This window comes from Natator depressus, chromosome 9 (genome assembly GCF_965152275.1).
Source record: "Natator depressus isolate rNatDep1 chromosome 9, rNatDep2.hap1, whole genome shotgun sequence".
Taxonomy (NCBI): Eukaryota; Metazoa; Chordata; order Testudines; family Cheloniidae; genus Natator; species Natator depressus.
In genome coordinates this window covers 24,900,774-24,926,223 of record NC_134242.1, presented here as the reverse complement: position 1 = coordinate 24,926,223, position 25,450 = coordinate 24,900,774, and the positions used below count along the sequence as shown (strand labels likewise).

The window sequence follows — 25,450 nt, the reverse complement described above, 5'->3', positions numbered from 1 at the left end:
CCAGGTTAAAGATGGATTCCCGTTCAGGTGACATTATCACATGTCACTGTAACACTTCATTACCCACTTGCCAGCCCACAGGTATACAGGAAGACTTACAAGTAAAACAGAGCCATCGACAGGTAATTGTCCTGGTTAATGGGACCCATTAAGATTCCAAACCACCATTAATGGCCCACACTTTGCATAACTACAATAGGACCTCAGAGTTATATTTCACATTTCTAGTTTCAGACACAAGAGTGATACATTTATACAAATAGGATGACCACACTCGGTGGATTATAAGCTTTGTAATGATACCTTACAAGAGACCTTTTGCATGAAGTATATTCCAATTACATTATCTTCACACTCATTAGCATATTTTTATAAAATCATATAGAGTGCAATGTGACAGAGACACCATCACCCATAAAACTGCATGGAGGGATAGGACAGATGAAACCATCTGCTACACACAAGGCCTGACAATGGTTCCAATACGTGCAAATAAGCAACTCACATTTCCCACAAGAAGATCTGCCCACCTCCAGAGGAAAACACCTACCCCTGTAGTTCCTGCTGACTTTCCACACCTGACTTTGCAATATTCTTTTGAGGTGGCCATTCGTGCATTCATGTCCCGTGCTGCCAGTCCAGTGCCTATCTCAAATGAACAACAACATATCACGGCCGACAGCTATGACTTTATGGAGTGGCACCAACTCTGGGATAGAGAGACAGGCATGCCGATGAACTTCAGAAGCCCTAGTTTACAATCTGGGATGCTTATCCTGAACTAGGCTTAATAGGCTACTGACTAGAATAGACATAGTGGCTCCCACAATGCAGAAATTTGGCTTAGTCCAGTCTTCACAGTGTGACTGCAGGGCAGTGATGCAGACAGTCAAATGTGGTGGAGTGCACAATTAGAAGATTGGATGGTCGACAGCAACACCTTACTACCCTCAATGATGCAACAGTTAGATGGCTGAACAATTTAGATAATGACTTGTGATGCATGGGGCTGGGGGGAAAGTACCTGGAAGTAAAGTTTCAGAAGAAGCAGATTTCTTTAACCTCTTCTTTTGAAGAGATCATGTCACTAGTATGAAGGACTGCCATCAGATCTCCCTTAGACAAACAGCTGGCACAGAAACCTGTATGTTTCAAGCCAGAGACATTGATTCAATGGCAATGTGCCATTCTATTAATACTATTTCCATTCTCTGATTCTGTAAGTGGCATGCTGTATTCTCTTTGACTACCAAATTACCACTTTTTCATGTATCGGCTTCAACTTAGTAGTCATCTTTTAGAATACAGAAAGTTATCAGGGAGTAACCCCAGATCCCATTAAAGTTACCACATAGTGCCTGATTCCGCAAACCCTTACTCCTGTGGTTATTCTCACTGAAACCAATATGACTACTCAAGAGACTAAGTGTTACTTACATGAGTACAATTTGAGAGGACTGGCCATTTATTATGACACTAAAATGCCTAGGATTATAAACTGTTATAAACTATTATAAAATTTAGGGAGAACTTGTTTCTGTTTCTTTTCTTTCTTTGTTTTTTTTTTAAATAACATGAACAAATGAGCAAATTGAATTACAGTAAGGAATCTGATCATGCACACAAATATTCTGAGAGAACATCACATGAGTTAAAGCATTATGCTGTCATTTCTTTGGTTCATCATGGCAGTAGAGGCATATCTAATAAACATATTTAATTTTTCCATGAATGGAATGACCTTTTTGTTATCTCTAAAAAATGCAGCGCATAAAAAGATTAGAGAATGTAGTCCTGAAGTCGTCTTAGCAATCCTTTCATATTGGTACCCTTTACTGCACTGGCCAGATCCTCAGCTGGTGAAAATGGATGTTGCTCTACTGAAGTAAAGGGAGCTGTGCAAATTGACACTAGCTGAAGATGTGGCCCATTGAGCCCAAACTGTTACCTCTTCACTCATCTCTTAAGCAGGATACATTTATATGGGATTCTTGCCTGAATAAAGGCTGAGAAAGAACTTCAGAATTTGATCCACAGATTATACAACTGATTAACCCCTACATCTGCTAGCCTGTAATCTCTTCTCTCCCCCATCCCCTCCAAACTTGGGGCTCTAAAACAACTGGACAAATAAGGGATGCAGACTTAGGTATTTCAGTCTCTTTTAAGCAGATTTTAAAGTTACTTTCCCCTCTTCCTCCCTCTGCAATGGGCCCCAAAGTATTGGCACTTCTTTTGTTCACCTCAGAACATTTTGAAAAATGAAACCTTGGGGCTCATTTTAACTTAGGCCACTCCCATTTCCCTCTACTTCTGGAACTTTACTGTACTTTAAATATCAGGCGGTTGGGGGGGAACCTACTACACTCACATAATCAGACTCATTTTAAAATGTTTTTAAATGGCTCGTCTGCCGCCACCATTTGTAAGAAGGATAATGGGTAGAAGGCTTGGAATTATGACTGTGTAAAGGGTGATTTTAAGGCAGTAGAAAGATGGATAGTCGTGGAAGCAGATGGCTTGCTGTAATAACTGAAGTGGCAGGAATGAAAGACTAATGCATGAGAGGTTGAAATTGAGACGTTTGAATTAATAAGTCTCTAGAAAAGATTAGAGTAGCGTGGTTATTACTCTGCATTTAGTTTTACACTGGAAGAAAATGTGGTATCTCTGTTCTGTTAGTTTTTGAATGTGCCCCTTTCTTGCCTTCACTGGATGCTTCTCTGCCTTTCTGCTCAGTCTATAAAAAACTTCTGCTCGTTTTTATTCCTTTAATAGGCTGTCCTACTTAATTGTAGGCTGTTCACCCTCATCTTACTGATGGGTGGTTGGGACCATTTGCTGTGCAGCTCAGAAAGGAAATTAGTTCTTAATGTTCACCCTTCCCCATTAAAGAAAGGGTGCAGCTCTGAGGTGGCAGATACTTTCGTTTGCGGAGCTGGTAATATCAGAGCTGAGACATTTCAACTGGCACTTGCATCCCTGAAACACTATATGGGCTTCTAGGAAAGGGGGTGTGGGGAATGGTAATAAAAATCTATCCGTTGCCTGTTTGGCACGTTAGTAACAGAAATCAAACTACTGCCGTTAACGATGTAGCTAGTAGCGTGATTCCCACTAGCAAGGCGCCAAACACGCACATGGCTATCTTTACTTTGCCAGAGAATCTTGAGACAAGTACAGGTCAGGGCCATTCCCATACCCAGCCCCCTTCTGAATGCAAAAAGTCTCCCCTGTCTGTCTCTCCCTCTTCAGAAATCATGAAGTGCGCGTGGGGAAGGGAAGCTTGCAGAGAAGCGGTGTGACGGCATTCATTTGACAAAGGCAACGCGCCGGCACGAAACAGGCATTGTGCACGGCAGAACTTCCACTGCTAACCCCGCTTTTGCATCCTCCGCCCCCCTCTCTCTCCCCCCGAGCCTGGGGAGACACGAAAACCCCGTGAAGGAAGGTGCAGTCTGAGCTCCCGCTGCAGCTCAGCTGTCACTTTGCATACGGCCTGTGTGTGTGTGTGTTTGCCACACGCGAGAGGGAGAGCAGCTGACTAAAGTCTGCCCCAAGCCTCCAGTCCGAAGTCAGGAAATGGGGCAATTCCATTGGATCAGTGCTCCCCTGCGCTGAGGGCCACCCGCAGGCGCCTCCTTCCCTCGCGATCCCTGAGCAAGCTGTGGCGGGAGCGCCTGGGTAACCCCCCCGCCCGGTGGGGCAGCGAGGTGACCTTCGTCCTGCCCCCATCCCATCGTGCGATCGCCCGGGGGAAGCCTTCGGCTCCCCCAGAGAACGGCTCCGCCGGCAGACCAGGGCTGGTTTATCGCCGCCAGCAAAGCCTGGCTCTGCAGCCGCCGCCGCCGAACTGCCACCGCAGCCGGTGCGGGAAGAAGGCAGAGCTCTGCCGGGCTTTGATGTCTGGGAGATGCCGCAGCTCCTCGCTCCCGGCCGTGCTGCACCCGGAGTCTAAGCCCGGCGCCCCAGGAGCAGAGTCTCTGCCCCGCTCTAGCTCCCCAGCCGCTTTCCCGCCGGCTCCCGGCGACTGCTCAGCCGGGGACACCCGAGGCTGCCTTCGCTTTTTCATTGGTCGGTGATGTGTCTATTTACATCAGCACCGAACTTCTCCGAACATCAGCTGGTGAGTCCCGGGAGAGGAGACGGGGCAGCGGGACTGGCAGGGGGAGAGGACAGGGCGAGGGGGGCGAGGAGACGGGGACTGGAAAAGGGGAAGAGAGTGAGAGTGGGGTCGGACAGGGAGAGGTTCTGGAGGTGAGGGAGGAAGAGGAGGACAGGGAGAAAATGCAACTGCAGAGCTATGGAGATAGGCACAGAGAGAATGCAGTTTTCTAAACTCTTATCACACCTCCCTCTACACAGTTACTTGGCTGTCCTCTTCAACAAAGGTGCGCGAGAGCTTGTTGTAGCAGAGTCTCCCTTTACTGGGATATTGAGGTTATGGTGGCCAAGCCTTCATTGGACTGTGATTTTTAATTATATACAGCATATAGTTAACACCGTCTAGATTTATGTTATTATGCTCTCCTTCTGCTACCTTTGTCATCATGAAGTCATACCTTATTTTCAAGTACCCTGTTTTCCTCCATTGGACTCAAATGTAATTTACAGTGATACTGATTATGCTTTGATGGCATTTAGTTATTTTTTCACATTGTCTTTTCCATAAAAGTTGATGTTACACATTTCATAAAATTTATGTATTAAATCACTATGGATTTGAACCTGCAAGAAGCTTAGTGCCACCAGTGAGATGCTAAGTACCAGCTCCTAGCTAACTACCCTGCAGGATCCAGCTTAGTGTTCCAGTGGACACATCCTGCATCCTTTACTTATGGAAGGCATCCTACTGAAATGATCATAAGTGACTCTGGTTTTACACCTTTGATAACTTTGGTTTTACATCTCCTCCAAAGGATGAGCAATGGATGCCATAACCAATCAAACTGTAGTGTCAATAAGATTCTGATATCCTTTTTCTGATCCAGGCCACTACTTAGCTTGTTGGAGCTGACAAAATCATAGCACAAAGTGGTATGGCTGTAACAAATACTTTGTGTTCACTTTTTAATTAAAAACAAATTACATTTGTAAATGGTAAAGGTTTTTGCAGGTATATATTGTTACTCCAAGATCACATTCACATGTCTGATAAAATGTAGAAGAGATAGTAGCCCTAGCCCAAGAGTTCATGCTTATCTGAGCGATGGCTGAAGGCATTTGTTAGTCATCTCTGTCAATCCTTTCCGACCCTTATCGTAACAGCCAGGGTGTGTCTACTCCTCAATTCCTCAGGACATAAGTTTTAACTCATGTGGAAGTGTGTGGTACTTTTGGGACACACTCGCATTTCTTTAGAGATTTGATCGAGAACATGTGGCTCACCTCAGAAGTCAGTTTTAAACATACGCATCCAGAAATGAAAAGCTAATGCATTAACTCACTCTGCCACCTAGGCCACAGTCGGTCAAAATAATTATGGTTGTCTGTTTTGTCTAAGCTTTAGTGGGCAGCTGGTAGAGGATCACAGGAGCACCGAGAGAAACATAATGAAACTATAATACCTAAGCTCATATCTGCTTAAATTACTCCTACCCTTTTGTTGTGTCTGCAATTAACGCATAAAGAGGCTTTTACTAGGTGTTCTTTAATGGTTTTCTTTGTAGATTTTACAAAGAACTAAAAGTAAGAATGAATCAGTGGGATACCTTTAAATAAGAGGAACACTCCTGTAGCAACAGAAAGACTAGTTTACTTGCAAAAAGTTGCTGACTGCAAAAGCACATTTGCACATGAAAAAATATAGCATTTCCAGAGCACTAAAAACACTTCCAAAATCAGAAGAGTGCACTATATTCTAATTTAGGAGGAGAGTGTTGAGAATTGGTCAGCTCTTAATATAAATAAAGAGCAAGTCTTATTGCTTGCTGTATGTGGAGGTGAAAAGATAAAAGCAATTTTAAAAAGTTATACATTTGTATCTGTGAATTTAGATTTCACAGTTTAATATAGGTCCCAGTTCTCCCAAACATAGGAAATTCTCACTCTTCTGTATCCATTTTCTATGGGATTCCACTCTTATGTGTGGCAAGCTGTAACTTATTTGATGAAAAACCTGTAATTCACAGTAAAACGGGGGCCCATGTGGACTGGCCAGGAGGTAGGGCTCTGGTAGTCTATATGTTTGGAAAGGGAGGGGCTAGACAGGCTATGCAGGATTTCAGTCTCCTATGGATGACCTGTGCCTCCCTGCACTGTGGTTCAAGAACTATCCCTTAAGGGAACAGCTGTGAGTCAGGAGAGCCTGTAAGTACTGGGACGTCTGGGGACTGCAAGTAGAACTGGGAGATGATGGGAGGGCATATCATCCTATTCATTTATTTACTGTTGTTATTATTAGTCCCCAAAGGCCCCAGTCAGGCTCAGGGCCCCAGACTCCATTGAGCTTGGTGCTGGACAAACATACACTGGCCCTGCCCAGGACAGCCTACAGTCTAAAAGAGATGAAGAGTTGGGGAACATTCACACAAAGTGATCAGGGTGATGGGACAGGTATCTCCAGGCTGTTGAATTCTTTTACATGTTTTTTTATTTATTAACTTACAAATACTAGTTATAGAGGGCTAGTCTGGGGGGGAGGCGGGGCATGAGGATCTTGAAATTGAAAGGAGGGGAGGAAGAGGTCATAGGTTTAAAAGAGTGGGAATGACTGAGAATTTCAATCTGTATGGGGAAGGAAGTGAGGTTGGGCAGCTGAATGGCTATGGTGGTAGGAGAGGATAGGGATGAAGCAGAACCAGCCACCAATAGCATTACAGCAAATAATAGATAGATAGAATACAAGCCTCAGAGCTGATTGAGTGATAATGACAAGATGCTGAGAAGGTCGCCACCAGCTGTCGTTCCTTATTGGATGATGGGAAGGCGGGGCCACTAGGCCAGATGCCCCAGGTGGGTCCCTCTCGGTATGGTGGAGGCAGGAGGACTCAAAGGCCCTGACTTACTGCTGTGCCCTTGGTTGGTTACTTTGGGGGGACAAACCCAAAGAGTTTGAGGATTTCCACCATTCCTGCTGGTAGAAATCCATTATTCTTCCCTGTAGAGTGAAAAGGGCAGGGGGTGAACTCTGCCCCCTAATAAAAGAATCTCAAGGAAACTCTGAGTTGAAACGGTTAGAGTTCCCATTCTGTGGCAGGGAGAATTACCCTGCATCAAGGAGAATCTGACCCAGTATTGCAGAAGCAGAGGGAATGAAAGGGCCCTATGTGAATGACAATATTCAAATGAGGATGCAAGGAGTGGGTATAAGATCAGCAGTACTGTAAGAGGTAAACCAAAAATTGCCCTTAAAGAAATATAAACAAAAAGGACTGTCACCACAATCATATCCTACTACCTGCACATTCTCTGATCTCACTTCCACTAGTTTTACTTGTCTTTATTGGAGTTATTCCTAATTTACACCCATCTAAAGTTAGATGGGTGGTTCTGATGCTACTCCCATGAAAATTAAAATAACGACTCCCACTAAGTTCAGTGTGAGTGGGATTGAGCCCAGAACAAAGCCCATTTTTCTTGCTTCTATTTAGTCATAGCCTCAACACTACAAACTTTAATTGCTGAGAAGATTTTTAAAAAATGCCACTGAGATAAAAACAACATATTTGACCTTTGGCATTAGATCAAAGAGTGGAATGTTAAGTTAATTTTTATTCAGACAGTAATAGTTGCCTTTTGCTTGCCTATGAACTCTTGTCCCAAGACATATGATTAAATCACAAGGGTAAGTGTTAAAACCATGGGTTTGTGTTCTTTCCTTTTTGGTGGCTTGTATGTGTGAAAGAACTGTCCTGGGAACTGTGAGTGGCAAAAAGCTGTGTGGTTATAGTCACTTTAATTTTATGACTAACATGCTACTTGGATTTTTCAACAAGCCAACCTTTTTTCCTTTTGGGAAAGCTCACCATGGAAAAATCCTGGTAGCTGATGAGCTAAATGGCTAGATGTATTTGGGAAATACGATTCAATTAGGTTCTTAGTGAATTTGGCTTTTTCCTTTTCAGAATTTGGGTTATGGGCAAGTCGGAAAGCCAGATGGATATAACTGAAATGAACACTCCAAAACCAAAGAAAAAACTGCGATGGAGCGCCCTCGAAATAGGGCTCGTTGTTGTAGTGATTCTCCTAACTATTATATCTATCACAATGATAGCTCTGTATGCAACATATGATGGTAAGTGGATGTTCATCTTATTGCAATTTGAATGTTAAAGTTGTTAATAGTCTGCAAAAAAATGTTTTCAAGAATAGAATGAACCTGATAGAATAAGATAAGAGATAGCACTACTCAAGTGAGGTAGGCTCAAATGTGATGTTAAAGTTTCAGTATGTCTGAGTGCATATATATATTGCTAACTAAATAATTTAGCTAATAAAAGAAAAACCATTTTATGTTTGACCTAGAGGGGCTCAGCCACGAATTAAATTGCCTGTCACTACTATGTTATACTTTTTATAATCATATAAAGTATTGTGTATAAAATTAGCTGATTAACAGCTGCAATTTATTGGCAGCTGACCATAAAAGAGTCATTAGACAGCATTACATGGTCAACTGAAATTTAAAAGTTCATCCAAATTTAATATTTCATTTAAAGTTCTGATTTACTATGAACGTTCCTTTTCCAAGAATTTTTACTTCAAGTAACAGAATGTGGCAAATGCTACATTTTTTTTTTTTAAAACAAAAACACCGATTTGTTCTAATATACTAATTCTGTAGTTTACAGTCTGTGCTTTACTGTATATGCTATAATTTAATTACACAGTATGCTGGTGAAAAGATAAATGAAATAGGAAAGCTTTCTGTTCATTCTTACTGTACCCAGCATGAAAACTCCATTCTTCCTAACTAAGGCTCTTGATTTAAAGTACAGCTCCCACTGTTGTCAATTGGAATTTCATCAGAAGGATCAAAAGCAGTGCATGACCCTAACTAAATGAAGATGTTAGCAATCTTAGGGCCTGATCCTGAAAACACTTACTTAGCAGTTGAAGCACTAACTATTGTGAATATCCAATTGATGTCAATAGGACATAGTAGTTAGCATTATATTCAAATGTACAAGTGTTTTCAAGGATCAGGCCCTGAATTAATTAAAATTTTAGGTGGTGTTTAGTTTCTGCATTGCCTTTAAATTCAATTCTGAAATGACGGTAGCACTGAAAATCAATAATTTAGAGTAGTGTACATAAGGAGACTTTCAAATGGAAATTAAGGATTTGAATTTTTTTCCCATAACTTTTTTCAGATGGTGTTTGCAAGTCTTCAGACTGTGTAAAATCAGGTAAGGATATATAGCTTTTCAACTGATTCTACTACTTTTGCCTGTGTTAGTACTTTGTAGAATCCATTACACTGTCACCCTGCTTACCTGAAATATTCTCCTCGTCACAAATCTATCCTTTATTTAGTAACACTTTAGCTGTTTCAGGAAAGCAAAGGCACTGAGAGTACTGATTTCATATGGTCTTTATGTGTTTGTAGTAGATACTTTCATGGGAGTTTTATAATTTCAGTTTTATTTAAGTAATTAAAATGTTTGGTAAAATAAATTGATTTAATTGTATATCATACTTTTAATTCATGAAATATAGCAACAATGGTTCACTTACTTTTTTAAAAGCACATTAAAACCTCAGTCCTGATCTCAAAGCCTTCAGGCCTTCATTTTTGCAAGACAGTCAACAATCAGCTTCTCTGAGTGTCTGAGATCAGGATCAAACCTTCAAGCTCTCTAGCATGGTAGTGATTTATATTTTATGGGTGAAATCCTGGCCCCATTGAAGTCAATTGCAGAACTCCCATTGATTCCAGTGGGGCAGGATTTTACCCTATATCTTCCAAATTTCATCCTCTATCTTCTAAATTGTGCACTGCCCTGCATGCATACACGAAAGAGGCTGGGGTGAAGAGGAAGCAAGGAACCTTGTACCCCACTTAACTTCTCTAAGTATAGCCAGTCATTGGCCCTTTAGAGTAAAAGGACTGGGGGGACAATACTGTAAGGAGGAGCAATAGAATTTCATCATCATTCCTTCATCATTGGCTGGCATAGGAAGCACATACTGCACTGTGGTAGTAGCAGATGCCTTTGCTGTGGACACTCACCTAATGCTTCAGGAAACATTGTATTGCCTGAGGCACAATTAGTGAAATACTGGCCCAGCTGAAGTCAATGGGAGTTTTGCCACTGACTCCAATGTCTCTGGGACCTAACCCTATATTTCTGGGAGCTATCACTAACTCAGTCCAGCAGTCTCGCCTTTACTTGGTTTTCATTGAGATACAAAAATACAATTATCTCCATACCTACTCATCCTTGAACTGTTGTCCATATATCATATTTGAGAGAGTTAGACTGCAGATTCTTCTGGACAGAGACCCAGAGAACATTCCATCTTTTCTACATATGCTTTCAGTGCTATGTGACTAAATAAGCATAGACAAAATGTTTTAAAATTAGTATAAATTTGAGACGAGCCTTGTGAATAACACAGATCATCCCAAGCAAGCACCTATAAAACCTTATACTGTATAACCCATCATGTATTCTGAATTCTTCTTCCAGGGAAGTCCTATGGCCTATTTTATGTAGGAGGTCAGACCTATAAATATGCCACATGACCTAAGGGCCAGATTGTGGAGTCCTTGCTCACGTCTGTGAGTACAGACTCATTCACTCACAGGACTACTCCTGGGTTTAAATGCTCACTACTGTGAATGGGGACTCCACGCTCCAGCCCTAAATCAGTGTTCTGTATTGGCAAGTCAATGGGAGTTCAAGGCACCCAGATCTTCAAAAGATTTGGCAATATAGTGGTTTTCATGGGTTTTCCACAGTTATGAAGTGATTCAATGGCATGATAAAATTCACTCTGTTGTGAAAGACTAGTATAATAAAAAAACCCTTAAACCAGAGAAATAGTTGTCGATTCATATTAGTTACCACGTATTAATGTTTCCACTATGATGAACCATAACTCTGAGTTCAGTATTTAAATCAACAGTTGGTGTCCATTCAATATCTGATTGGGCTCTGGTATCAAGGGCTAGTTGGATAAACTGCTCAGGTTACTTTCAGTAGTACTGTGGCAGCGGTACACACATGGAAGGAAAGTGATCAAATTACTAACGCAAGGAAATTATACAGAGGTCCCAAAAGAAATTGAATCAGGACAATTTTATTAGGGATAGAAATTAAATAAACTGGTAAAGCCTTGAACTTACACCAGATATGAACAATGCACTGGGACAGTTTGTGTGTGTTCATTTTCAAAAACTTTGCAATATGCACAAGCCCCTGAAAAGGGTTAAAATGAAAGTCTTGCATTATATATGCCAATTAACCGAGCTCTGTGGATCTGCTCGTACCGTAGTTAATAGGAGTTTAGCTACTGATCTCAATGGGAGCAGGAGCAGGCCCAATAAACCAAGAGATGCAGTATTGACAAATAAAGGAAAAACAAGAGCAGTAGTGCTTTGGGGAAAGTGATAAAGTTCAAATTTAACTGAGACACAAATCCATCATTCAGGCTGTAGAGACTCCCCATAGTGGTTCTGCTTTGCAAAGTAAGGGGGGCCTAGAGGTGAGTGAGCCCAACAGGAGGTTATGAACCATTTGCATGTCACAGAGTCTTGCTCCTAAAAACAACTTTTGCAAAGCCATGCAGGGGTAGAGAGGAACAGCTCTTTGATTAACACATTGGCCAATATAGGCTTTTCAGTAAAAGTGTTGTGATTAAGTGTATATCTCAATAGCAGGTAGGTCATAATACATGCAGATAGGAGTTTAATTCCAAGGGTGAAACAGACTTTGCTCTTATGTAGCCTGTTAATGATTTGCCGGATGCATGAAAGATGTAGATGTGTCACTTTTGCAAAAAGCAAACAAAAAAAAGTTTCATATCCACTCTTTTCAACAGGAGATTTTTCCAGTACAAAATTATTTTGCGACATGGCTGGTGCTTTGCACTGTCATGGAAGTCAGCCAGCTTTGGTGCAGACTAGGATATTAAAAACTTTCTTGTCCCCTGGGCTAACCAAGAGTGAAGTGCCTGGTGATGCTAGCACACTCCAACTTAATACAGGGGAGAATACTGCCTTTTGGATTGAGCTTCTGCCCAGCCAGTGAAACTCATGAAGTCATGCTTAAAAAAAAAAAAAAAAAAAAAAAAAAAAGGTAATTTACTATCTTAAAACAGAAGCTGTCAAGTAATGGAAGCCAGTGAAATGTTAGACTCTGGTGGACAAGGACCAAAAAACAAACAAACAAAAAAAGTGAGAGCAAGAGAGATTTTACTGGGGCAGAATGGTGGACCACAAAAACAAAGGAAGGAATGGATGAAGATGGAACTGCAAGCTTGTGACAGGGCACTACCAAACCTATTAGAGAAAGAAGCTGGAGCCATGACAAGATAAAAGGCACAATTCAAAACATTCATGACACCTTGGGGGAGTAGGGCGCGGGGTGGGAAATCTAGACAGTGACCGGGATATCAGAGATTACAGCCAAAGTGGGCAACCCTTTGACCAAAAGGTACTTGATAGTAGAGTTGGGTTTTGGATTCTACAAGAACCTTAACAAACACCCAAACATGGGGAAACACAACCAAACTTCAATTTCCCTGTATGGTGGGCACAATCTTGTATGCTTTAAAAATCAATGGGAGTGTTGCCGTTGTATTCAGTGGTACAAAGATCAGGTGCTGTATTTTATTCGTTTCCATGACCTTTACTGCTTATGGGAGCTATTTCTTGGGGCCAAATAATGCAGGATTTGTTCTTGTCATAGTTTTTGCATGATCCAAGAATTGGGGCATTGTGAAAAAACCAGATGTTGGCTTCAAAAAGGTCTCAAGTCATTAAAAAGTCCATGAAAACAGAAAAACACCACACACACACACACACACACACACACACACACACACACACTAGGCCCTACATGCAACTTACCAACAGCATAAAAAAGGCATGAGCCACAGGCTTTCTAGGAGACTTAACTCCTAACACTCACCTCCAATCTCTAGTTTCCTTCATTTGCCAGACTCTAATCTCCTCTGAAAATGTCTCCCACTCCTTAAAGGGAAAATTTGTGTGTAATTTAAATGCTATTTTAGCCACATTTTGTTACACAGAAGTGTAAATGAGTAAAGGAAACACAAGTACCTTGTATATAATTAAAAACAAATCATCAGTCACGGAGTCATCATCTTGACAATTTGGTTATGCTAAATACAATTAGAAAAATCAATTTTTCCATTAGAAAAAACTGGTAACTAAAAAAGTTATTGTATGTGTTGCATTTTGTGGGCTGTTTAATTGTACTTGGCTCCACATCTAGGCACATTAAAATCAATGGCAGATTTACCTGAGTAAGGAGTAAATCAGGGGTCTCAAACACGCGGCGGCCCGCCATAGCTCCCCTCAACACCCCCCTGCCCCCCCCCCCGAGCGTGCCGCATCCCCACTCCTCCACCTACCTCTGAGCACTTCCCGCCACCAAACAGCTTAGGACTTTCCAGGAGGGAGGGGAGTGGGGACTCGGCACGCTCAGGGGAAGAGGCGGGGCCAGGGCAGGGATTTGAGGAAGGGGTTGGAATAGGGGCAGGGAGGGGGCAGAGTTGGAGCAGGGACTTTGGGGAAGGGGTTGGAATGGGGGCGGGGAAGGGTGGGAAGAGGCAGGGCTGGGGCTTTTGTATCTTTGTATGAAAAGGTGTCAAGTGATGCGGCCCTTGGGCCCATGTACTAGTCCTCATGTGGCCCTCATGGTGATTTAATTTAGTCCAGGGATCTCAAACTCAAAGCGAGAAAGTTCTTCAGCATTTGGCCCAGCAAATATTGATACTGAATAAGCAACTAGGATTTTTAAAAGATGCTTTGACATTTAAAAATGTATACTGAGTAGGAATATGCCCCAAAAATGGGGTTGTTTTTTAATACCTTTTAGATAACGATCACTGGAGTTTTGCTTTAAGGCTGCCTACTCACCACTACATGTGGGTCCATCTCTACTGCCCTTTGAGGATGAAGATCTTTCAGTGAACAATATCAGATATCAATTTAGTATTTATCATGTTACAGTATAAATTAGAAAGGTGGTGTGGTCTGGAAGAATGAATACAGGGTTGGGAGTCAGGTGATTCTAAGTTTTAATCCTGGCTCTTGCACTGACACTGCCTTGGGTAAGTTACTTTACCTTGTTGTCTCAGTGTTCCCAGTGGTAAAATGGAGATAATATCCACCCAACAAACAGGGCTGTTGTGAGGATGAGTTAGTCATTGTCTATACAGGGCTTTAAAGATATAAAGTGTTAAATTATTAAATTTACTGCCTGGTTTAGAAAAAAATTCTTTTAACTTAAGAAGATTGTGTATGTGTTTTGGAGAGGGAAGGAGGAAGCCAGGGTATCCTAAACTCAGGGATTATATTTGTCCCTTTCCACATCAGAATCCAGATTTATTTATTTTCTAAGGTTTCTACATGTGTCCATCTGTCTCATATTACAGCAGCCCGAATCATTGAGAATATGGACACTACTGCAGAACCTTGTAAAGATTTTTACCAATATGCCTGTGGAGGATGGTTAAAGAAGAATGTCATTCCAGAGACCAGCTCCCGTTACAGCAACTTTGACATTTTAAGAGACGAACTAGAAGTTGTTTTGAAAGGTCAGTGGAGTTTGTCCATGTACTAGAAAGCTGGACCGTATAAAAGTTTCCTCTTTGGCTTGTGTGTAATCAGAACAAAACAGATTATGTAATAAAGGTTTATATGTGATAGACTAGTCAAGATCTGTATTCAGTTCAGCATAAATCAACCCCGATTATTTGCTCGGATAGTAATTTGAGTTTTGGTAGTAATGTGGTTGTCTCTGAAAAAATAGTAGCTGACCACTGAAGCAGACTTGTCCAGACCTGAGCCCTGTGATGACTGAATTCTGTGTGTGCACTTATCCACCTATTACAACAGCTGAAACCCAATTCACTACCCTCCTGACCTATAAGTGACAGCTGTCCCAGGTGAGGGGAAAAAAGGAGTTTCCCTCTGTGTGAGCCATTGGAGCACTGCTCCACATGCTAGAAGTTGCTCTGTGCCAGCTTTACATTCAGCATGTCTGTACTCCTTCAGTCATAGCCAAGCAGGCAGACCCTTTTTAAATGTTAAGTTCATGGCATATCAAGATGTCAAAAGGTATTAAGACCAAATTCAGGATTGTGGCCTACATAATCCCTCCCTTGAGTTTCCACGGATAGGGTGTTTTTTCTAATCATTCCAGTGTGTGTCAGGGGGGGGCGGAAGGAGAGCAAGCACCCTTCCCAGCTGCCCCAGCAGATCATTTGGGGGACACCACCCACAAAACTCAAAGCATCCATGATGGTCAGGGGCCTTTGCAGGGAAACCCAATATTCCTGTACTGTTTCCTAGGCTTCACCTCTTGCATGGCAACACAGCTCCCTCTACTCACAGAGCTTCCCCACCATCTGCAAACTCTCCCTCCAGGGTCAGGGAATTTTCATTCTACAGAGGAGGACTCCATAGAAGGTTTCCCAATAATGTTTGCCAGGTAAACATCTGTAGGCTGGAGGTGATACCATGGAGAGTGGTTATCTTAAGAGTATCACCACTCCCCACCCAACCATGCCACCTCCAGGGCCCTGTCCTTTCAGACTTGGAGTGGAGGGGCTTCTATGGGATTTGCTCTGAACAGGGAGCATGCTGAAGAGTTATTGATCCCCCATCCTTGTGCTCCCAGTTGGTTTCTATCATGTTTTCCTCCAGGCTCCTCCCATTGCAGATGAGATGCTGTAATATTTTTCCATGTATGTGTTCTTTGTTTCAGACGTCCTTGACAGGGACAACACTAATGACATACTGGCAGTGCAGAAAGCAAAAGCTCTGTACAGATCATGTATAAATGAAAGTAAGTTTCTCCACAAATTACTGTACATAAGATTTCTATGTAAATATGGGCATAATCCATATACTGCACAGTGCATGGGGGCTGTAACTAAATGCTACAAGACCCCCAGCTTCTGGAGCCATCTCGGGAAGCAAACTGGAAGTTCTGACCCCACTTCATGTGAACTAGATTAGATGTCCCTAGCCTCTGTTTGCCAGAAGTTGGGAATGGGCAACAGGGGATGGATCACTTGGTGATTACCTGTTCTGTTCATTCCCTCTGGAGCACCAGGCATTGGTCACTGTCAGAAGACAGGATACTGGGCTAGATGGACTTTTGGTCTGACCCAGTATGGCTGTTCTTATGTAGATTTGTATTTAATTAAATATGAACCTCAGTACAGTAGCCACTGTGTTATTAATTTTGATGTCAGTTTATATTACTCTTCCCTGTTCTTTGTGCTGCAGCCTTTTGTAGGCAACTTAGAACTGCACTGTAGAAATTCTTGAAGATGGAGATTTTGAGTGCTGGGTAGCAGTCATTTGGGACTTCTGACATCAGGAAAGGCATGGGGAAACAGTTTTGGATTTTGGGGATAAGAGTGTTAGCCAGATGTTTCTACTAAAATGATCATCAGTAAAAGAGCTAACTGTAGCCCTTTGAATTATCATTGTTAGGTGTCAGAGTGAAATGTTAACTCAAACTTTTCAGAGCTATTGTTTGAAGGTGATTGCAGCAAACTGTACTTCAGTTTACACTGGCTCACATTTTAAGGTTTTGTTGTTTGGTTGGTTGGTTTGTTTTGCATTCATGAGAGAATTTTTTTTTTTTTTTTAAAGAAATCTCAGATTCTGGAGCACAAATCTGCAGTGCTGCTGGTGGGTATGTTCTGGGGAAAAGTTTTTCAGCTGCAGAATCCTGGAATACGGAGAACCTTTTATACAAGTCAATATAGTATTTGGATGTTTTAAAATATCTGGGCATATAACTCATACTGTATTAATTTTCTTGTTTCCAAAAGCTACTATTGATAGTAGAGGTGGAAAACCTTTAATCAATATATTGCCACATGTGTCTGAATGGCCTGTAGCAACAGATAACTGGGACTCTGCATATGGTAGGCCAACTTTTGTCTGTTTATTTTTCTGTTCAAATCTCTAAATGATTGTATTTTTTCTTTATTTTCCAAAAATAAAGAGACTAAAGGCATCTATCATTTCCTTAGGTGCCAGTTGGACAGCTGAAACAGCTATTGCACAACTGAATTCACAATATGGGAAAAAGGTCCTTATTAATTTTTTTGTTGGCACCAATGATAAGAACTCCACAGCGCATATCATTCATGTAAGTCTGCTAGGATGGCATTGACTAAATAATCCTGATAGCCGTACACATTTCACTCTTTTATAATTATTAGCTAAAGGAAGTCAGAAGGAAAAATTTACTGATTTGAATTTTGGCAGTTAAGCCATAGCAAATCTTATGTTTGTACCCTTTGTATTTAAAGGGTTTATCAGTCTGGTACAGAGAATCTCAGTTACTGAGGGGTTTTAATGACACTTAATAGGACTGTGACAAATATTTGTATATGTATGAAAATAGCATGCATGCAGCGTATTTTCTTGTATTCACTGGACTATGCTCAGCCAGCGTAACTCAGGATTGCAAGACCCTAAGGCAGAAAACCCACCAACAAGGGAGCTGCAGCTGTACAAGACAGTCACACCCCTTACTCCACTGTGGGATCTGCAGTCAGCCAGCAGAGCTCTGAAAGGGATGTGGCCAGGGTGACCAGTCTATTTTTTGATTAAATAGCACATTTTCCAAGCAGCTGCTGTGCAGCCTGCCCTGGCCATAAATTTAAAATAGTCTCCCCTAGGAGAATATCTGGGGAAGGGCAGTGGTGAATCCACCTGCAGCCCAGCTTTCTCATGCAACCCTTAGCAATGGTGAATCTACTCTGTTTTACACATTATATAGAGTCTTCAAGAGCCATGGTGCCCATCTATAGATTTTGTCTGTGTATTCTTTGCCACCAGTTGCATTGTCTGCTTACCTCTGAAGACAATGCCACAATGGACTGTATTGTTTATAGGGCAGCAGCAGAGGGAAAGAGCTAAGAGGAGATGATTCATAAATTAAGGCCAGAAGGTTCCACTGTGATTATCTAGTCTGACATCCTGCAGGACGCAGGCCAGAGGACTTCCCTGTATAAACCCTCTTCAAGTCCAATATCTGTGTTTGAATTACAGCATGGCTCTTAGGAATGCATCCAGTCTTGATTTAAAGTTTTCCAGTAATAGGGAGGAAAAAGGAGAGGAAAAAGAAAAGGGGGGGAGGGGAGAAGAGGAAGGTAGGAAGAGAGAGAAAGAGACCCACCTCAGTCAGCCTATGGATTTGCAATATTAAGAATGAAATCAGAGAATACTTTCATTATTTCCAAAATTTTAGTTTGCTACAGGGTGGTACTATTTTGTCTGTAAGCTATTTTTTTTTTAAATTGTTTTTGTAGATTGATCAACCTGGGCTTGGTCTGCCTTCTCGTGACTACTATGAATGTACTGGTGCATATAAGGAGGTAAGCCATGGCTAACAAGTAGGGGTGCACATTCTCTCCCATGTGCACAGGCAATACTGAAAGGAGAACCGTCCCTGGCCCAAAGAGCCTGCAATCTAACTCCCATGGAAACCACACTGGTGGGGAGAACAGAGAGGTTCATGGGTATAAAGAGTTTTAAGAAGAGATTGATCTGATAGCAGAGAGTGTGCTTAGCAGAGAGAAAAAGGTGGAAGAAACAAAGAAAGGCACAAAAATCAGGAACAGAAAAAGGAAACATTGAATATGAATGAGTAGCAAGTGAGAAGGCAAGGAGATATAAATTAGAGTAGGGGAGGGGGACAAGAGCCATAGGACCGTGGCGGTGCTATGAATATGATGTAGTGAAGGTAGGGACTTCGTTCTGTTTTCCTGGGTGCATTCTGAGCCAGCTGTTCTCTATCCAAAGTCAAGTTCCCCATATGCACTGAGATAGTGGGGATACTCTGTGCTGGATGAGAAGGATACACATAGCTCATGTTGCCTCATAGTTGTCCCTAATGGCTGCACATAGATTTCAAAGAAGAGCAATGATGAGGCTGAGCCTTGTGGGAGCATGCAAGCTGAAGCTCTTATGGAGCAGCAGCAGTTGCCAAAAATGGAAAGGAATAAATGTAGCATCATTCCATCAACTTCTGCCAGGACACAAAAAATAAACCAGGATAGTTGAAACTGGCAGTGTTAAAAGTGTTTAATATGGAAGATTTGGTCTCAGCCTTGGTGTTCCATCATCATGAAGAGGTTGTCCCATCAGTTCAGCCAAGGCCATTTCTGTACTATCACATCTTGAATGAAGCAAGACTGGAAAGAGTCTAGGGTGTCAGTGGAGGCCAGGCTTCACAGATTTGCTGCCACCTTCTTGAGATCCTTGTCCCGGGAGCTTATAGACTAGAGTTGGAGGTAGTGGATTCATTGACACTGTCTATATTTGACTTTTGAAAACAAGATTAAGGATGGAGATGACATTTGATCATTTTGAAAAAAAAAGTTAAATTTTAGTTGTCACTGATATGTTTAATGGGATGAAGAGAGTAGGAAACCTACAGTCAAAAAGGAGCCTCCAGTCAAACTATTGTATTGCATGGTTTAGCAGAAAAGATCTAAAAGTGTCTTAAGCTTGAAGGTAAGCAAAGAGCCTAGCAGCCACATTACATCATGCCATTAGAATTACTAAAGCTGTTTATAGTTCTAGCTGATCTTTAATTCATGTTTACTTACCATGCATGTATATTTTCATTAACTCCTTGCTACTAGAATTGTATATTCCCCCCATTGCCAACAATGGGTGCACCTTAATCCTCCAGGCATTAAATATATATATATTCACTGAAGTCATCTAAGTGCTAAAATTGTGCCTTTAATTAGCCAGTTTTCCCATCATATAATTAAAGGCAGAAGTGGTGAGAAATGCATGATTGCGTTTTGTTGATTTTTGCTAACATATGATACTTAACTAGTTTAAATTGTAACATTATGTTTAATTAGAGAGTTTACTTACTAATAAAGATAACCACTAATTATGCATATTAGCATAGTTCCTAGGAGCCCATCACAGATGAGTACCCCACTATGCTAGGTGCTGTATAAACACAGAACAAGAAGATGGCCCCTGCCCCAAAGAGCTTACAGCCTACCAGAAAGTAGGTCATGAGGAAATTATGTAAGTTGTATGAATTGTGACTCTTGCTGGTATTTTCATTTGACTGTGGGCCTGATTTTGATCTTACAATAGTTTTTACAAAGTATAGCACTAATTACTTCAGTGGAGCAAATTGTGATTTACACAAGCATAAGTGAGAGGAGAATCAGGCCACTGAGTTCTCAGATATACAAATCTGTACAATGTTTAACATGAAGGGCTGGCACCCCATTCAAATTTTAATCCAAATTCCATCCCCCTTAAGGATGTATTTGGGCTGTAACAATAACTATTTCTTGGGCCTTTTAAATGCAAGATACTTGGTTTTAGTATTTGTTTTGATACAGAATCTAGTGAACAAGTTAGATGGTCTTACACTGTGACCTGAAAAATTGTCTACCATCAAAACCGCAAACATTCTACCACTAAATAAGGAAGAAAGTATGGACAAATGTTTGGGGGGGAAACCCCCCCAAAAAAACAAACCAACCAAACCTCTTAGCAATGCCAAGAGTAAGCACTAGGCCGGAAGAGTCTAAATTTCCCACAGTCACAAAGACTTCAAAGAAATGAAAAAAGTCTCTTCCCAACAGAGTAGACACCTGCACTCTGCCAGCAGCCTTTTCTTGGCTCTGGTTCCTGCTGTGTCATTCTGCTTTTATCCTTGAGCTGTATGTGGCAAACAGACAAACAGTCTATCTCCTGTTCTTTAACCTAAGCATTTTCAGCTTTAGAAGGGGTGTTTCTCATTCCAAAACTACATGTGAGGTTTTTTTAAACTAATGGTACTTCAGAAACGGGTGAAAGTAACATTAAGCACTTACCAGTACAGGGGCCAGGCTCGGGGACCCTGGAAGGGGCGGGGCCTCGGGCAGAAGGGGCGGGTTTGGGGGCAGGGGGTCAGTCTCTCCGAGCCAGCCCATCTGCGCTGCCTGGCCCGCACTGCCCAGGGCTCTGGCACCCATTTAAAGGGCCCGGGGCTCTGGCCACTGCCACGGTAGCAGCAGCGGCTGGGAGCCTCGGGCCCTCTTAAATTGCTGGCCCTGGGGCAGCTGCCCCTTTTGCCTCCACCCCTCCACTGGCAACCCACAGGGGGCAAAGGGGACAGTGACGTTAAAGTGCTGCGGCTTTAAGAAGCGCTCTAACGTCGGCTGAGTGCGGGCTGGTATCGGCGGCCACTTCTTACCGTATGTCGTACTGGCCCACTTTCACCCCTGCTCAGAAGCCATATCACCCCACTGCTGACAGTTATTTTTGACCCTGAATGCCCTTTAAGATTGCAGTATATCCAGCACCTATTTACAACTGTAGCTAGAGATCAGCTGAATTGTCCTCTTGGCTGTTCTGATTGTTCCTAGGTGCCATGCAATGGTCTCCAGGTTAGGCCTGATCCACAGTCCATTGAAGGCAATTAAAGGCCATTAACTTCGGATTTGGATTGGGCCCCTGGAAAGCTTAAGATTTGTGTACATATCTGTGTACTCTTAAGTGGTGTTTCTGGGCTTGATAAGCACACTTCATGGTACAATTTTTCATGTTAACTGCCAGGAACTTCATGCCATTTCCTCCCTGTTAAAGTGTTCTTTTCTAACTCATGAAAAGTATCACTGAGGGCCCAATCCTGTGAGGTGCAGTGACCCACCAACTCCCAGTGAAGTCAACATCATTTTCAGGAGGTGCCCAGTGCTTTGTAGGTTTAAGCCCCAAGTGCATACAGACTGTTACCAGCACTGCCTTTTAACACACATATGAGAGGCTAACTGCAGATGAATGACATTGGTGGTAGTCACTAAAATGTCCACCTGAATGTCTCATTTCAGGACACAGATTCTGTCAGCTTGTGAGCAGACATAAGAACATCCCAATATATTTCCTTAAATGCACATATGCTTTAAAAATTTTGTTTTTCTATTTAGTTTAACTTATTTATATTTGCATTAAGGGAGCATGTTGAAAGCAGGATTCCTATCAGGGAGAAGGTAAAGCAAAGTGAGTGGGAATTATAAAGAGGCATTGTAATGAAATTCCTGCCCTACTTTCCTTTATGGAAAAGTCCCATAGAACTGAACAGATGACACCAAGAGGGTTCTATAGAAATTTAATCTTATAAAATTTAATAGAAAATTATATCTATATTACATGTTAGCCACCCTATAGATATCCATAGCAGGGATATTATTATTCATTACATTGAATAGGATGATCTGAAAGCCTACAGAAAGGTTATCATTTTCTGTTAAATTCCACAGGAGCTGCAGAAATGTCCCTGCTACAAACTATTTAGCCAACACAGTTTATAAAAAGCTGTACACAGAACACTTTTCCCCTAGCCTTTGAATGCATAACGGAGTGCACGGCCATTAGCCAGACCTCAGGATGTTCTGATAGAAAGTATGTATCACTGTAGACTGAGGAAACTGGCCATCACAGAGGTTCCTATAGACTCACAAGAAAGATATAGTAATTACTTGACTAAAAAAAATGAATCACTGTTTCTGGGAGTGATGTTTCCCAAATGCTAATTCAGCACTAGCCCATCAGCATTTCTCTGATGTTAACGTTTCTGCTTCTGCTGCCTGGAGGCATTAAGTAAGATGATTAGGAACTTTAGGGTAATTCCCAGACAAATGAGGAGTGGGGTTTAAGTATGAACTTGTAAACATCATAATTTTAAATAGAGTGCATGGCATAATAGAGTGCAATGTTTAGCCTTGATTAGTGCTGCAAACATATAGCAATTTGCCATAAGGAAATTTTTAAAGTTAATTTCCACGTTATAACACAGCATTTCAGAATGTAGTACTAGATTTTGTTCTTGGCACTTGTTAGCTACATTTCTAAAGAATAATAATTCACAGAAATCAAAGTTAGTCTAAGATATGTATGATACACAGTACTTTGAAGAGGTTTGTCTTGAAATGGTTTCTTTTTTGCAGGCATGTTCAGCCTATGTGTCTTTCATGATTTCTGTGGCTAAGTTAATTCTCCAAGAAAAAAATCTCACCATCAATGAAAGCCAGATTTCTAAAGAAATGGAAAGAGTTATGGATCTGGAGATAGAGATTGCCAATGTAAGGAAACTTTTCTTTGTGAGTTTTACATAACTGACTTTATTCTCGGTTGAAAGAGATAAGCAGTAGGAATACTTAGGAAAGAACATTATAAGCAGTTATGAAGTTACCTTAAATGTGAACACTAAGAAGATATGGAGCCATATTCTGCCCTGAGATAATTAATAGGCATTGTCTCCCTGTAACTGGAAGCTGTATTCAAGACAACGCAGCCCATGTTACATTTATATAATGGCCTTCATCTTCAAAGGATCCCAAAACATTTTACAATCTTAAACTGATATACCAACTGTATAGAGTAGAGCAGAAGTGTCAGACTTTTCCAAAGTGAGGACCTGAAAGATTGTCTCATGGGCCACCTTCCCTCCCATTCAAAATCCTGTGGACCCCTTCCCCTATGAGTTAGGATTTCATAACACCCTTGTGGCAACTATAGCAATTGCTTGTCTGGAAAGTATTATTAGCAAAACGCTGAGTATATTTTTAGCTGTCTTTTAATTTGATAAAGCAGCTGGAAATTAGGAGGAGAATGCCACATGTAATGTGCAAGCCTACTGCAAACCACTTGAAGCGATTCGTGTGCACAGAGGTTCTTCATTTAAACACAGCAACTCTATACAATGCTTTAGGTTCCAAATCCTAAGACTAGCTTATATGGCAGTATGGTGTTCATAAGACACAGGAGACTAAACGGGATGTGCACCAGGCCAATCCTGAAGAAGGTCAGGCCTGGTACACAAGATGGGAGATTAAAGGGCACATGGACCTGAAGGTGCCTATTACAATGAGAAAGAGGAGATATTATCATTAGGTGTCTCCTCCCAAGCAGTAGTATCCTGACCCTCTGCACATTGTTTACTTCAGCCCTCCATAGCTCTAGTGGGGAGTGGGAAAATGACAGAAGAGACTTGGTTCACATACCATCTGCTTAAGAAAAGGCACTTTGAGGGACATTTTAGGGGTCTCTTTCTTCCCTACCCTTCTTGATTTTGGGGGGGTATTACAACAGAGTAATATTTGGCCCACACCACCTTTTCAGTCCCTCCCTTAGTCAGCTGTCCCAAACAGATTCTTAGCCAAGAGTTTTCTTCAACAGTAGCATCCCTAACACAGGCAGCCAGAATTTAAATGTGTCAAAGGGGAAAACCAAATGGAAAATTCTGGTACTCATGCACAAAAATATAGCCTCAAAACATTCACAGCTTGAAGATTCTGGACTGATTTTCTTCACCCTTGAGTTGTTTTTACTTCCTCAATGAGGAGGACTATAAAACAATCCAAGTTTGCATTTTCTAGCTTCAGCCATTTGAGTCACACCAACAGACTAATGGCATGTGTGGAGGAAGTGTAATTTCCCCATTTCCATATATCAAAACCAGATGATTTTGATTTTCCTCAGAATCTTGAGAAAGTCACCTCTGGCTGAGACCAAAGATGGAAAACTTTCAACCAAGAGGAGTTTATTTGATAAAGAGTGAGGGATTGAAATGAGAAGTTAGAAACGAAGTCACATCTGACGCTTCTCTATAGCATTTCTATTGGCAAATGCCACGCTTAGTGATGAGCAACCTGCTGTTGCCTAATTTTGAACCCATTTGACCTAAGTTTGAAAGTTCAGCTCCAGTTTGAACAGTAATGGATGTGGAATCTGCATTTGGCTTAGAAAAGCCTGTAGGAAAAGGAGTGCGGAGAAAAATGTATGATGAAGCCGAGTGAGGAATAATGGAGCACGGTAGAGGGAATGAAATAAAATAAATATAAAGGAAGTCTTAAAAAGGATTGAAGCTGGGGAGAGAATTTCTAAATTAAAAATGAATGGAGAGGCCAAAGTTTGCTAACCCTACACCAGCAGAGTTGGCAGTGCCAATAAAGGTAGGGGATTCTGCCTTGGATAGATCACCTTCCTTTGAGAAATCACTTGGATCCTTATTGTTTTGTGTTCTCAACTCACCGTCATGGGAGCCAAGGTAAGAAGGGACACAAGGATGATATGCTACCAGATGATACTTCCTCCCCCTCTCTAGTCAGACAAGCTGCAATAGGAGGAGACAGAGGGGAAGTAGCAATATGGCAAAAAGCCAGTATTTCCCTGCTCAGTGCTGCATCATGCAAGTGCTTGCTCCTCTCCTACCCTTAGGGCAGATCTGGCTCGGGGGGGGATGCTGTACATTGGAAAGGA

The 25,450-nt window shown here is 41.7% G+C and overlaps 1 protein-coding gene across 5 annotated transcripts in view; it reads left to right on the top strand.

The window, feature by feature from the left end:
• Positions 1–3,705: 3,705 nt before the first annotated feature.
• The window catches only part of MME (membrane metalloendopeptidase), a 67,157-nt gene continuing 45,412 nt past the window's right edge, over positions 3,706–25,450 (top strand). For 3 of the 5 annotated variants that reach the window (XM_074963744.1, XM_074963741.1, XM_074963740.1), the window contains exons 1-9: positions 7,666–7,786; positions 8,067–8,236; positions 9,315–9,350; positions 14,572–14,733; positions 15,906–15,986; positions 16,987–17,082; positions 17,191–17,309; positions 18,478–18,543; positions 23,137–23,271. In XM_074963744.1, coding sequence (XP_074819845.1) covers positions 7,770–7,786; positions 8,067–8,236; positions 9,315–9,350; positions 14,572–14,733; positions 15,906–15,986; positions 16,987–17,082; positions 17,191–17,309; positions 18,478–18,543; positions 23,137–23,271 — 882 coding nt within the window. In that variant the 5' untranslated portion in view covers positions 7,666–7,769. Of the gene's footprint in view, positions 4,127–7,665; positions 7,787–7,808; positions 7,863–8,066; positions 8,237–9,314; positions 9,351–14,571; positions 14,734–15,905; positions 15,987–16,986; positions 17,083–17,190; positions 17,310–18,477; positions 18,544–23,136; positions 23,272–25,450 lie in introns of those variants that run through there. The other 2 variants (XM_074963742.1, XM_074963743.1) reach the window with 2 other exon arrangements.